The sequence below is a fragment of the Balearica regulorum genome, chromosome 4 (genome assembly GCF_011004875.1).
Source record: "Balearica regulorum gibbericeps isolate bBalReg1 chromosome 4, bBalReg1.pri, whole genome shotgun sequence".
Lineage (NCBI taxonomy): Eukaryota > Metazoa > Chordata > Aves > Gruiformes > Gruidae > Balearica > Balearica regulorum.
Genome location: NC_046187.1, coordinates 56,067,215 through 56,081,011, shown reverse-complemented (window position 1 = coordinate 56,081,011; position 13,797 = coordinate 56,067,215). Strand labels below are relative to the sequence as shown.

Sequence of the window (13,797 nt, the reverse complement as noted above, 5' to 3'; positions counted from 1 at the left end):
GAGACATCCTCTTTGCGAGGAGGTAGATGGGGACTGGACATGACACAGCACTCACTTTTTACATGACTTTCCATAGGCAGGCATCTTTATGCCACTGTAGCATATTTTTAGCAGTTTTGTCTTGTTATACTTGCTGTTTATTTAAAATTAATGTATTGATAGGTTGGCAGATTCTCCCTTAGAAATGATCACTCCTGCTATGGTCGCTGTGTGCTGCTCGTGGCATGCAGAGACTGAAACAATAGTTGCACGGCTGTTTGCATTCTCTCCCAACAGATGACAGCCTAGACACAGGAGCCATCCCAGGGCTGACTGTAACCTAGGGATCTGAGCACTGCCATTGCTCCCAGGCAGGCTGAAATTAAAACCACCATTTGCCGCTGAGCAATTCAGAAATAGGATTTTCCTTGCCATTTTTAGCCTTCTCTTTTATAGGCTGCAAGATGTGCGCTTTGCCATCCTCTCAGAGGAGCTGCATGCAGCCTCTCCTACATATGTATCAGGCACCATTAGCATCGTACTTGTTCATTCAAGTTGATTTGCTATGCTTGCATCTTATGGTGCATGAAGAGTTGATCACAAAAGGAAAGATAGTCAAAGATACTATATATAGAATAAATATTTTGGGCCATTTTTATCTTGTTTATAGGTATCAATGACTGTTTTCAGCTAAAATGTACGGGGAAAAAAACCAAAAATAAATTATATTGTCATTTACTGTGAACCTCCTCCTCCCCGAAAATCTTTGGGTTTGAACAGTGTGTACTGCTCTTCCCTTTACTGTGATAGACTAAATCACAGGATCACGGGATACTTCAGGTTGGAAGGGCTCTCGGCATGTCTCTAGACCAACCTTCTGCTCAAAGCACAATCAGCTACAAGAGCAGCCCAGGTTGCTCAAGGCTTTATCCTGTCTGGAAACATCCCAGCTTTGCACATGAAGCACAAACCCCTCCTTGCTATCCTGTCTTTTCCTTAGTAAGTCTTGTTGCAGGTAGAAACAATGTGACATCGTATCTTAAACCTTTTATGACCATATTTCAAAGATTAAACTGTAAGCTTCTTTCCCTAAGAGCTCACTGTAAACTAAGGCTGATAAATAGGTCTCAATTCAAAAACGTGCGTGTGCAACCACCTGATGTGTCTGATTCCCCACTAACTCACAGTGCAGTAGATCTAAAGATAATTTAAATGTGCTTGAAATTAGGCAGGTAAAGAAATTTTGCTGCACTGGGGTCCAAATCATTCTCGAAGAGGTTGGAAAACCTAAGGAAGAAAGTCATCCAAATGAAACATACTGCAGACATTCAGCTGACTATTTTGTTCAGTATTTGCATTGTTTGAAAGATAACTGTGAAGCATCTCTCAGTTACCCACAAGACTCCCATCTGGCTGTTTACCAGTGAAATCTGAAAGGCTGTTTGGACTCCACGTGATTTCTAGTATTCCATGTAGGTTGTTTTTGTTTCCTTGTGCAGAGATGTTCTAGTCCAAAGACATTGCGTGGAGAAACTGCCAGGTCATGAATAAAAGATAAAAAGCCCAGTATTTTATAACCAACTTTACTGGACTGGTTCAGGAATTGGTTCAAACTGCAGAGATGCAGTCAGCAGACAGGTGACTTTTGTGATGGTTTTATAAACATACTGAAATCTTAAAAATCAGTATCTAATGCTTAGGTTGAATATCAAAACCATCATATACTTTATGCAATACACACACAGCAGGGTCCAATGCTTGGGGAGCGTTCAGGTACATAAATGCAGACACAGGCTTTCAGAATAAAGAGAGCTCTGGGGCTGATGGTGGTGGAGAAACGTGTCGCCCCCGGTGATGTCTGTCGCTTGCCCCGCCGGCCCGGAGGCCGCTGCCGCCACCTCAGCGCCGCTGCTTCCAGCACTTTCTCCACACGGACGTAAGGCGGGCCGGGGTCCTCCCCACCACCGGTCGCGCCCCGCTCCCGCGGAAGAAGCGGGACTCGGGGTCGGGCAGTGCCCCCAGGCCCCCACAGTCCCGGCCTCGCTCTCCGCCACCCCGCGGCTCACCGACAGCGACCCCCCCGCTGCGGGCTTTTCACTCCGCGGCGCAACCGCCGGCCCGGACTGGCACCGGCGCGCCCCCCGGCCCCCCACGTTTTGGTCGTGCCCTGCTCCTCCCTTTCCCCCCGCCGCAGCGCGGAGTGGGCCAGCCCGCCCCTATATAACAGCCGGGTGGGCGGCTCCGCGCTGCAGCGTCGACGGCAGCGGGGGGTTCCGTTGGTAGCGTTGTGGGGGACGTTGTGGTGCCTGGGACGCAGCCTGCCTTTTTCCCGGCTCCCCACCGCTCTGCAGCCATGGCCTGGCAGCCGATGGAGATCAACCCTGAGGTGCGCGAGGGGCAGCGAGGCTGTGGGTAGGGGGGCCGCGGGATGGGGAGGGGGCTGGGGCCGCCAGGGCGGACTGGGGCTGTGGGCAGGTGGCGGGGCGCTGTCTTTCCCAGGCACTCACACCTTTCTCCCCGCATTGTTTTCCAGATGCTGAACAAAGTGAGTCCCCGTCGCCGGGCCGCCGCGGGCGGGCGCCGCCCCTTCTCCGTCCATCTCTCAGCATCCCGCCCTGCCGGGGCAGCGCCGGCCGCAGCGGAGCAGTATCACTGCGCGGGGCGCGGCCGCACCTGCGGAGCGGTGCTGAGGCCGCGCCCTCCCCCGGGGGCGCCCCCTCGGGCGGGTGGTGCCGGCGGTGGCGCCTGGGTGCGGCCGGCAGGTGGCGCTGTGGTGCCGTGCGTTGTGCTGTGTCACTGGGGCGGGGAGGGGGGATGTCGCGACCGGGCCCCGCCGTGCGGGGAGGGGGGCATGTCGCGGCCGTGTCACCCTATCGCTGTGTCCTGTGCAGGTGCTGTCCCGCCTGGGGGTGGGTCCCGGCTGGCGCTTCGTGGACGTGTTGGGCTTCGAGGAAGAGGCGCTGGGCGCTGTGCCGGCCCCTGCCTGTGCACTGCTGTTGCTGTTCCCCCTCACCGAGCAGGTAGGCGGTGGGTGGAGGTGCTCCCTGGGGGGGTGGCTGTTCTTCCTGGACCGTTCTCCTTCACCTCCTCTCCCAGGTCCTCTGGGCTGCAGCCCTGGAGGCAGCAGCTGGATGGGCTGGGTTCAGGTACTGAGCCTGTGGCTGCCCCAGTGCTGTATGACAGCTGGTGCCGTATGGGTTTTCTGCTGTCACCCTGGGTAGGCCAAATAGGCTGCCTTTGGCCCAAATACCCCGGAGGAAAAAAACAGGCTGTTGTCAGCAGCAGTGTCTCTACCTGCTGGCTAACAGTGGGTAGTGCTGGCTGCTGTCAGGAGTGTACCTGTGTCATCTCTCCAAGCATCAGATGGTTGGGAGTGGGTTTAGCTTGCACTGGGGCTGTAGGTGGCTGGTAGGGTGATGAGTAGTATGTGCTGGATGCTTGGCCTCAGCCTCCAAATAGCCTGAACTAAAATGAACTGAGCAACAAAACAAAGCTTCTTATTTCAATACTCATCTTAAGCTTTGCTTTGTGTATCAGACTGAGGGGGGAAAAAACCATGAGTGATCTTCATTGTGAGGCATAGCAATTCTGTTACCATGCTGAATCATGGTGTTTGGAGAGGCCTAAATTACTTCTGTACGATTAATACATTTAATTCAATTGATACTAAGGAAGTAGATGAGGAGATAGCCTTTGAAATAAAGTATATTTAACAGGTTCTTGCCTTTAAGCAGTGATGGGTTTTACACTTGTCTGTACATTGTTCTGTTGGGGAGGGATTCATGAAGGGAAGTACCCTGAAGGTGCAAAGGCAAAGTATTGCAGAGACATGCTGAGTAGTCTCATTAAATGGACCGAAACAATTGAGAGGCTATAAAAGAGCCTATCCATTATATGATTTCCCACCCAAAGCTATTTCCAGCGTACAGAACAGATGGAGATGCTAAGAACAGTGCCTTTGGATATGACTGAGTCATGCAGGTAGTCCATTAAGACTTGGCCTGCATCCAGTATAGACATGCAATGTTTTTCTGGACCTCTGCCACAAAGATGACTTTCTGGGTAAATCTTTGCCCAGTCCTGGTATTGATTCTGCTGCACAACTCATTTGTCTAGTAGTTTGCACAATAAAAAGGTACCACTGTGGTGAAATGCTTAAAACCATTATGTGTTTATAGCACGAGAACTTCAGGAAACAACAGACTGAGAAAATAAAGGATCAAGAAATCAGTTCCAAGGTGTATTTCCTGAAGCAGACAGTCAGTAACTCCTGTGGCACAATTGGTCTGATACATGCAGTTGCTAATAATAAAGACAAACTGAAGCTTGGTGAGTATGAATGTTCTGAAGTGCTTGAATTTCTACTTTTTTATGACAGAGATTAAGATTGAGTGGGTATGGGCTATAGGAGACACCCTGGGGCTTTCATGTGAGCCAAATTAAGGCATACTGTACTGCTTCACTTGGTAATTGGGTTGTTCAGCTCTTGGAGAGGGGCATGTGGTCTCACCTACTGTCTGAATTCCAGAGGGAATGGATTGTGACTCCTGCCTGGTAGCTGCAGACATATTGTCCTACCAAGCAATGCAAGAAGAAAAGGTCATATAGTAGGACTGGCAAAAGTCTGTTTGTGATTAGGAAGTATCATTGGTGTGGATGTCAACTTTATCTCTTAAGTTCTTCATGCCACTTACGTCTACTGTAAACAGACTTGCTCAGGGTAGCCTGTAAATCAGTTTAAAACATGTTTTCTTTTTGCTGGGAAAGTAGTATAGGATGATAAGGGTCTATAAGTAGACTTTTCATGCAGAGGATGGTTCTCTTCCTATAGAAAAGCATATAAAACTGGCATAGGCAACTGGTGGCTGGAAACTCCTAGGAAACAGGATGACAAGTTCTTGTCAGAAAAGATTGTCATGGAGTCTGGAAAATACTTTATTCAAAGCCTAGAGGTCTGCAACATATAACTGTCATTCCAAGAAAACTGGAACCCTTTGGGTGGTGTGGGCTTCCTTCTTACACAAAGGAGAACACATATGGAAGGCTAAATGAGAGTAGCTTTGCTTTACTAGAAAGCATTTTATGAAATAACATGCTCTTGATGAGTGAAATGAATGATACAGCACGTCTTTCACTGAAGATTAGAACTCAGTGCATCTTAGTACTGCACCAGTAATTTATGTTCTGGAAAAAACAAAGTTGAGTCTAGCATGATCAAGTGCTGTTGTCTTTTGAAGGCAGTGAGACAACTTAATTTATCTACCCATATTCTGTTAGTTGATATTTAAGTGTCCTTACAGCTGGCACCTTTCTTGAATTTCTTCAAAACAGGACTGAACACCTCTACCAAATCTGCAAGGGGGAAATAGGAAAAGCTAATCCCATTTAAAAGTAAGTTCAAGGACAAGCATCCAGAGTACTCTGAAGCACTTGAACTCTGGCTGTTTGTAGATTGTTAACAGCTTCTGGATAAATAGCTCACTTCAAGTGTTAGTTAAAATATGCTTATGCTGCAGATGGTTCCAGGCTGAATGCAATGACTCCTAGTTAGTGCAACAAGCATTGATTTGTGGGCTGCAACTGTAACTGATGCTCTGCCTACACTGAATAAAAATCTTTGATCCTCTTGTGCAGATGAGGGGTCCGCCCTGAAGAAGTTTCTTGATGAAACAGCTGATCTGTCTCCTGAAGAGAGAGCTAAGCATTTTGCAAATAATAAGGTATATGAACTACAAAAACTGCTGACAGCTATCAGTGCTTAAGGATGTAGTAACCTGTTTCTGTTTTCTCTTAAGGCTATACAAGAAGTTCACAATTCGGTTGCACAAGAAGGACAATGTCGGGTAAGGTACAAATGTGTAAAAAAAAAAAAACCACTTTGGAGAAAAGGAGTTAATGAAGGTGGTAGGGCAATACAGGTTTTGGCAGATAGCTTACAGCTCATGAGGAAAGAGAAATGAGTGACTCGTGGGTGAGTACTTGTGCAGGGTTTCTTCCTCAAACATAGTTTGAAAACTTGTGTTCAGACCTAATTTGAAAATGTGACCATACATTAGGATTTCTGGCACTGACCTTGTAGAGGTCTTACAGAGACCTCTTAAGCCAAACTTCCATGTTCAGTCCTTTGCTGTTGCTTTGTTGACATCTACTCTGTCCTGTAATCACAAGTAGGGTTCACAGCACTGGGCTTGTTTCAATCTAACAAATGTATCTAATGGTCTCTCCTAAGGTTGAGGACAACAGCGTGAACTTCCACTTCATCCTGTTTGTCAATGTGGATGGGCATCTGTATGAATTGGGTAAGGTCCTGAGAACGCTGGAGTTGGGCTGGGCCAACTTTACACTGTACAGCAGTGTTGGGGCCTCAGGCTCAACACTTGGTGCTAGTTAAGCTGCTCACTGAGGCTCTCAAAGCCAATACGTAATCTGTATCTTCACTTGAAGATTTTAACTGAGATGGGTTGCACTGAAGGTGTAGGCCCTCTGTAAAGTATGTTATCTCCTGTAGAGCTGGGAGTACTGAATCTACTTCCCACTTAAGCTATGTAATGACAATTTACTGTGACCTCAAGTATCTTCATGTGTGTACTTGTTTTTTGGGTCCACTATGCTCAGTTCTGTGAATTCAGAAGTACAAGTACACTGAGTGACAGGACTTTTTTTCACAGATGGGCGTATGCCATTTCCTGTGAACCATGGCACAACCTCGGATGACCTGCTATTGAAGGTAAGACTTTTCTCCCTTGATGCTTCTTTCCCTGCAAACAAGGCTCATAAAAGGGTTAGAGGCATGCATTCAGCGTAGAGTGGCTGTACCTACTTGCCATACAAGTTGGTGCTGCTTATACAATGGTGACAAGGTAGCGGTGTGCCACAGAGCTGGAGAACTGTTAATGTCTTGTAGCACCAGCTAATAAATAAACTTGTAACTTAGTTGGTAGGATCCAGAGAGGACCTACAAAGACTTGGTCCCTACAGCAAGTGTATGCTGATAGTCTAAACAGCTTTTTTTTATTCCGAGGATTCTGCTAAGATCTGCAGACAATTTACAGAACGTGAAAAAGGAGAAGTTCGTTTTTCTGCTGTGGCTTTCTGCAAATCTGCCTGAGACTCTGAAGAGATGCAAGGAAAGCAGTCTAATAGCACACCAGTAAATGCAGTCTAAACTCCAGTGCTTCAGTACTTGTTAAACACAGCTGTTCTGGTAACTTAAATTGTTTCCACCTTTTGCTATACACAGGAGCAACATCAGCAGAGCTTATGCTAAGGATGAGCTCAAGTTTTAATGTGAACAGTTTGGACACATCAGATGTCTTTAGACTCTTTTTTCACATGTTAAGTAGAAAATGCTTAACAGGGCTTGTTTAATCTGTGTCATGTTATTTGAGCTGTTGATTGATATTTCCTTGTCCTTAATGAGAATAAAATATTCTGTTGGAAGACTGAATGGACTAAAGTGATCACTAACTTTCATCAAAAGGAGTTAAGTGTGGCATCCTATATAAACCTTGCTTTCAAAGAACCCTCAAAGCTCTACTCTGAGCAAAAAGCTAATGTCAGCATCAGGTTAGCAGGATGATTGCTTTTTCTAGTGTCCTGAAGGCCTGAGGATGGAGAGGTGTACCACTGTCTGCATAAAATGTTCCAGTGCTACACTACCCTTCTGGTAAACCTTTTCCTAATGTCCAGTCTGTGACTCTTAAGCTGTAATTTGCTACCCTGGGGACACTTATTTTAGAGGGGTAATGTGTGATTGATAAATACTCAAATGTCACCTTGAAGCTGTCTGCTTCTGGAGGCCATTTGTATTAATGCTACAAGCAACAGAATATCCACCCAACTGGTTGGTGGTGTTTCCTTGTAGGAGACAGTATTAGAGGGAGTTTTTTCCCTACCTATGGTTAAAAGAAATCTGCCAGCTAATGCTGAACACAATCCTTGGCTAGCCAGTATGTGCTTATTAACTTGTGATTGTGTTAGGAAGGCCTTGAAAGAGGCTAGACTATCTGTCCTTTCCAAAATTACCTAAAAAGAGTAAACCTACACTCCATGCATTTTTTAATAGCAGGGTGACATTTTGGGTTCAAGGGGAAGGAAGATACTTAATATACATTACATATTCCTTGGCCTCAACTGTGACCTTCTGTGGAAACTATTTTTACCTGAGTCTAGCTGCTGTTGATCTGCAGCTCCTTGCTGGTACCTTAGGTAGCTGTAAGAAGGGGTAAAACACCCTTCAACTGGGGCCTTTCTTCTAATGCATTATGTCCCAGCCTGTGCCTGTCAGCTGCATTGTATGGTGCTGTGTAATGTTTTTAGGTGGTAGCAGGTGTTCTGTGTATGCTGCAAACTGTTCCTGGCTTCCAGGCTTTTTTGAAGAGTAATTCAAAACACAAGCTTTGATTAAAGCCATGCATGGTCTGAAGGTGTTTGGTATTGTTACTGCTTATATAATTACCTGATAGCTGAAGCTAGCAGGGGGTTGCAACACATTTTAATTCAAATTCTGAGGATTAGCTAAAGTTCAGAGTATTTCAATTCTGAAAATCAGTCTCTCTTGCTTTCTGTTAGTAGGGAGGTGAAAGCTACCTGCTGAGAAAAGGTCTGTTACATGCTGCTGTTCTCTATAGCAGCATCTTACTCTGCCTGCTGGTTGAAGTCATTGCAAGGTGGAGGGGGGCCTCCTGGGGCGTCTCTGCTGCAGCCTTCTGCTCCAGCGCAGGCTTGGAGCCATGCCTGCGGCTCAGGCTGCTTAGCAACGAAGCCTGCAGGAGAGAAAACGCATGTGGCTTGAGCACAGGAGGATGGAAGGAGCAAAAACAGTCAGATAGGGTAGGAAGGAGGGGGCAGGAGAGAGAGCAGAGCCCAATCAGCTGTGTGCCATACCTGGGGGAGCATGCTCTAATTCTGCAGGGGACCCTTATGCCTTTAAGGCCATTGCCAAGGGTACCTGCCCTAGCTGTGCCTGTGCAGTCAGTCAATGCTGAAGCAACCTGAAAGTACTGTTGTGATACCACTGTATTTTTTTATAGTGATTACAGCAGTCAAATGCTTCTGGTTTCATTTTTTTTTCTTTTTTTAATCTAGGAATATTAATGTCTAGTGCTCCTGAAGTTATTTTAGTGTTTCATAAACTTTTTTCCACTCTTTTGTTCAAGCTGCTGGGTTAAGAATCTACTGAAAGGCAACATTGGAGTAATTTTGGCCTTGTGGAAAAACAGGGAAAAGGTAGACCTCTATTATTTTCTCACTTTCTGGTTCCCTGTACAGCTTCGAAGAATGGAAATAAAGAGAACAACTAAGGAATAGGTGTTATCTATCCACTCACATGTAACATGGCTAGTGAGGCTGTTTTCCCCCCACTAAAATTACCCCAGGGGCCTGGCAAACAGCTGGGCTACACTCAAAACAGCCTGCGTAATAAGAGGAAGATGAATTGCTGGGGATGGCAAAGATCTTGGGAGTTGGGATAGACTTGCCTCAGATGAAGGTGGTCTCAAAAAATGGGTGAGGGTCTGTAAGTTGAATAGATGGAAGCTTTTGCCATACTAACAGTGCAGCTGTTCCAGATCTGTTACTGTGTTCAGAAGAAAAGTCACAATACACAGAAGTGTGTATGTCCCAAGTCTAAACCATACAGAATAAGCTATAAATAGACAAGATAGAGGATGTTTTAAAGTCACATCAGATGTGTAGAATCTCAAAATAAATGCTTTTGATGTGTATTTTCCAGCTAGTTTTGCCTACTTGCAATTTTTTGAATTTTAATCTTTGCCCATTGTTTCCCACTATAAGTGGGAAAGTGTTTGGACCAAGAGATGTAAATGTCTGTAGGCTTTTTTTAGAGTGCTATGAATCAAAACACCTTGTTTTCATGAGAAGATGCTCTCATAATTTACTATTTTCTGTTGGTTACATCCTATCTGAAGTGAGGCGCATTTGGTTTCTTGTCTCTGCTTGTTTTCTCCTCTTTGTATTTTTATCTTAAGTCTGTAGTTCTTTACAAACTGTTACCTTTCCTTGATTTCCTGTGCATCCTCCTTAATTTAAGTAATTAGCTCTTCTGACCCTCTCCATTTCTGATCTAAAACCCTACATGTTTTCCCTGAATTTACTTCTGAATTTTCACTGTGATAATGACTGAGATGGGCAGGAGCTTGTGAAGCCTGTTTTGTGTTTTGTGCTCGGAGAGAAACCTGTGACTGGCTGTTGCCACTGCTGCTCTTCCAGATATGTGAGGACTCTATTGAGCAAATTATCTCACTTGAATTAACAGGTTCCTGCCATTTTTGTGCCGCCTTCCAGAGGTGGACTTTTAACAGTTAATATACAGAACTATCCCTGGAAATATGTGAGAAATATTTAAGAATCTCAGGTAGGATTTCGGGCTTATCTGTTTAGATCTGCATATTGCTAATTTAGAATGGTATCCAGGGTTGACTGTGCATAATCTATCATTTTGTTAATAGGGTTTTCTTCTCCATGATGTTGAAAGCTGTAGTTAACCTGTTCCGTAGGTGGCAGCATTGGGAAACTTTCAGCAACAAGTCTGATTTAGGAGCTACCAACGGCAAAACAGATCCAGGTGCAATTTTATTCAACCATGTTTTAATGTTAAGTCCATAGGCAGTCCTACCCCTTTCAGTGGGACCACTCACGTGCTTAAGGACACTTCTGATTTCAGAGCCAAATATCCAAGCCTTAATTTAGTCAAATGCTAACTTAGCCTTTGGCTTAGGTCCATAGCTTATTTGCAGCTGATACAGCACCGCACCACTTTGTCTAGTATATACTGCTGTACAATATATGCAGTAGTATTTCCTTGCTAAATAGGATTCTTATTTTCTGGAGTAAGGAAAGAAAGAGTGGGAATAACTTCAGCAGCATCCAGCTTTTGATGCACAGACTAGTTTATCAATCTACAAATAGTTAAGTTGGAGAAGTAGTTACCTGAAAAAGGGAACTAGACATACTGGTATCCTCTGCCTTTGATGCAAAGGCATTGGGGAGCTCTAGGGGCCAGTCCCCCAGCCTGTGTGCTGGGCGTAGGGAGCATATGAGACTGACAGTAAACCTCGTAGTCACAGGATCTGTTTCCTGGTGCTGCTGACAGCCAAGAAGAGGCTGATGACAGGACTGCAGCTCAGTGAGACTGTGGACCAAATGGGAGCAACCAATAACTGGGAAAAATGCAGCCAGAAGCTGAGTAACAGCATTAAAGTTCCTTTGTGACCAAAGGAATTAAAATATCACTTGTGTTTTGTCATTTTTAAATTCTTGCACAGGGTGATACTAAGTTACAGGGAGTGGTTGACATTCCAAATGCTTCAAACCCGAGGGACCTCAACAGATGAGAGGATGGGGCTAGAAGAAACCTCACAGAGTTCAACACAGCAAGGTTCAGAGCTTGGCACCAGGCTGGAGCCACTGCATATCTCTGCACGGGTTGGGAGGAGACGAAATGAGTCGCAGCCCTGCTCAACAGGCTCTGGGGGTTATGGCAGGTCCCAAATTCAATATAAGTCCATGTGTTGTGTGCTCTCCTTGTGAGTAAGGAAAATTGCATACTATGTTGGGAGCTATATTGGGAGGAGTAGGGCTAGCAGATGGAGGGAAGTTATTATCCATCTCTACTTGGCACTGGTGAGGCTGCGCCTGGAATCGTGTGTCCAGTTCTGGGTCCTCCCCAGTGCAAGAAGAAGATGGAGGAATCCGGAGTCGGTCCAGCAGAAACCTACTGAGGCAGCCAGTGGCATGGCGCATATGGCCTACAAGGAGAAGTTGGTGGAGCCGGGCGTGTATAGTCTGGCACGGAGGAGACTAAGGAAGGACCTAATTGTAGCCTACAACTACTTCAAGGGCTGTTGTAAAGATGACAAAGCCAATTTCTTTGTCTTGGTAGTAGGAGATGGTATATCAAAGGGCAGTAACCACAAATTACAGCTTAGAGGGTTCAGTTTGGGACATTCGGAAACTGGAAGAGTACTTCTTCACTGGGAAGGTAGTACAGTACTGGAACAAGTGATCAGAGAAATGGGGGCATCTCCATCCTTGGGAGTTTGCAAGGGACAAGGATTTGACAACCAGCTTTTGTTAAACTGCCCCCGGTTACCTGTTACAGTCTGAAAAAATTGGAACAGCCATCAGTGTTGCTCCAGCCTTGGGAATGGAGTGCTGCGCTCCTTGGAGAAGAGCTAATTGTGAGCCTCCTCTCTGTGCGATGTGTGGGGAGCCGTTCCCCACAGGAAGAGCTGGAGGCTGATGCTGCTGACTGCTGCTTTTCTGCTCTGGCTGGGGTGGAAGGACAAGAATGGTTGCAGGAACAACCGATGCATCTAGGAGGTGGCGCAGGTTTTGTCACTGATGGGAGAGTTGTCTCTTTGCAAAGAGTTGGGGAAAGCAGAGAACAGAGGCAGATCTGAGTCAGCTCTTCCATGACCCATTAATCAGAAACAGAAGTATGGGCAATCCTCCCTGAGGATGTGTGTAATATCCCTATAGGTGACAGGGAACCCTACTGGGAACAGGGTGCAGGAAAAAGAGCGGAGAAAGCTTGATAGGGAAAAGAGAAAGAGGAGAGAATTCCTGCTCGTTTTTCAAAGGTCATCTTCCCAGCAGTACCATAAACAACGTGAGACGGTTTAATGAAGTTTTCCAACCCCTTGAAGAACTGCTGTGCATCAGAAATGTAGTTCTAGATGAAGCCCAATGCACAAGTAATGAGCTATGTAGAACTGATTTGAAAATGTCTTATGTACTTTTTGCTTAGATGAGTTTCAGATGTGGTTAGCTGATATTGCAAAGCCTGCAGCAAGATATAAAAAGTGAGATCTGCATGATGTTGGAGGAACTAGACTGGGCAAAGGTACATCAGTGGGTTTAGCATTTTAAGCAGAGTACCATAAAAAACAAGACAGTCAATTCCATTGCATAAGAACACTCAATACCGTACTGAGAGGTATTATTACTTACAGCACCACAGCAAGACTGAATCGCATTTTCTTTTCAAGAAAACATGTGCCTGTTAACATCTTACCAGAACAGCTTCCACTCTTAATGCACAGAGAGTGGGAGAAATGCAGTTTTACTATCCCCACTTTGCAAGTAAGGAACCGAGACACAGATTCAGTGATTTGCCTCAGGTGATACTTGAAATTGATGGCAGAGCTGGAATTAAAACTAACTTTATAACTACATGTGGGTTTGTTTGGGGGTTTTTTTGCAGGCAGAGTTTTATATTTACGCTAGTTTGGCTTTGGGCCTGAGTTAATATACCCTACCTCTTAGCACGGCTTATTAGCTAAAGCTCAGTGTTAGGCTAACCACAACTTGATTGACTTGGAGAACAGTCAGGTGAACTCATGTCTGTCTGCAAAAGAGGGTCTGTATTGACATATAGTCCCTTGAGTCCCCTTCTAATGCCTCAATGTATTTCTCCAGTAAAATTCTATTGCATCATGATTCAAGAAATATTACTTTCACCCTCCTTTTCCCCCTCCTGTTCCACAAAAATGTTTAGCAGCACTGGGATGTTGCGGAGTATACATAAATCTAAATTGCAGATGATTACAGAAAAGAGGCTGGTTGCAGGATTCAGGCTTTCTGGTGTACAGAAGAGTCAGGTAGCAAAGTTGTGGCCACATTCCTGGTGGTTTTATGGAATGGTTTGAAGAAGTATTGATGAAGGAACAAGATTATTCTGAAAATAGTATCATCTGGCTACCTTGATAATTTCTCTGACTTTACCAACCATTCATTCTCCTTTAACTGAACAATGGACCTGAAGGTCAAGTTGTGTCGATAAACAACATACTTGAC

The 13,797-nt window shown here is 45.3% G+C and overlaps 1 protein-coding gene across 1 annotated transcript; it reads left to right on the top strand.

Annotated features, from left to right (window-relative positions):
* The first annotated feature begins 2,215 nt into the window (after positions 1-2,215).
* On the top strand, positions 2,216-7,426 carry UCHL1 (ubiquitin C-terminal hydrolase L1). Its single transcript, XM_075752248.1, has 9 exons — positions 2,216-2,365; positions 2,513-2,524; positions 2,871-2,999; positions 4,158-4,308; positions 5,614-5,699; positions 5,775-5,822; positions 6,209-6,278; positions 6,648-6,706; positions 7,001-7,426. Exons 1-9 carry the CDS (start codon positions 2,333-2,335, stop codon positions 7,085-7,087), a joined length of 675 nt encoding a protein of 224 aa, XP_075608363.1. The 5' UTR covers positions 2,216-2,332; the 3' UTR covers positions 7,088-7,426.
* Positions 7,427-13,797: the final 6,371 nt, after the last annotated feature.

Bases quoted from the DNA above. Each gene is read 5' to 3' on its own strand.
- UCHL1 (XM_075752248.1), top strand. From the start codon at position 2,333: ATGGCCTGGCAGCCGATGGAGATCAACCCTGAG. The intron at 4,309-5,613 runs GTGAGTATGAAT...CCTCTTGTGCAG, and splicing joins TAAAGACAAACTGAAGCTTG to ATGAGGGGTCCGCCCTGAAG. The intron at 5,700-5,774 runs GTATATGAACTA...TTTTCTCTTAAG, and splicing joins AGCATTTTGCAAATAATAAG to GCTATACAAGAAGTTCACAA.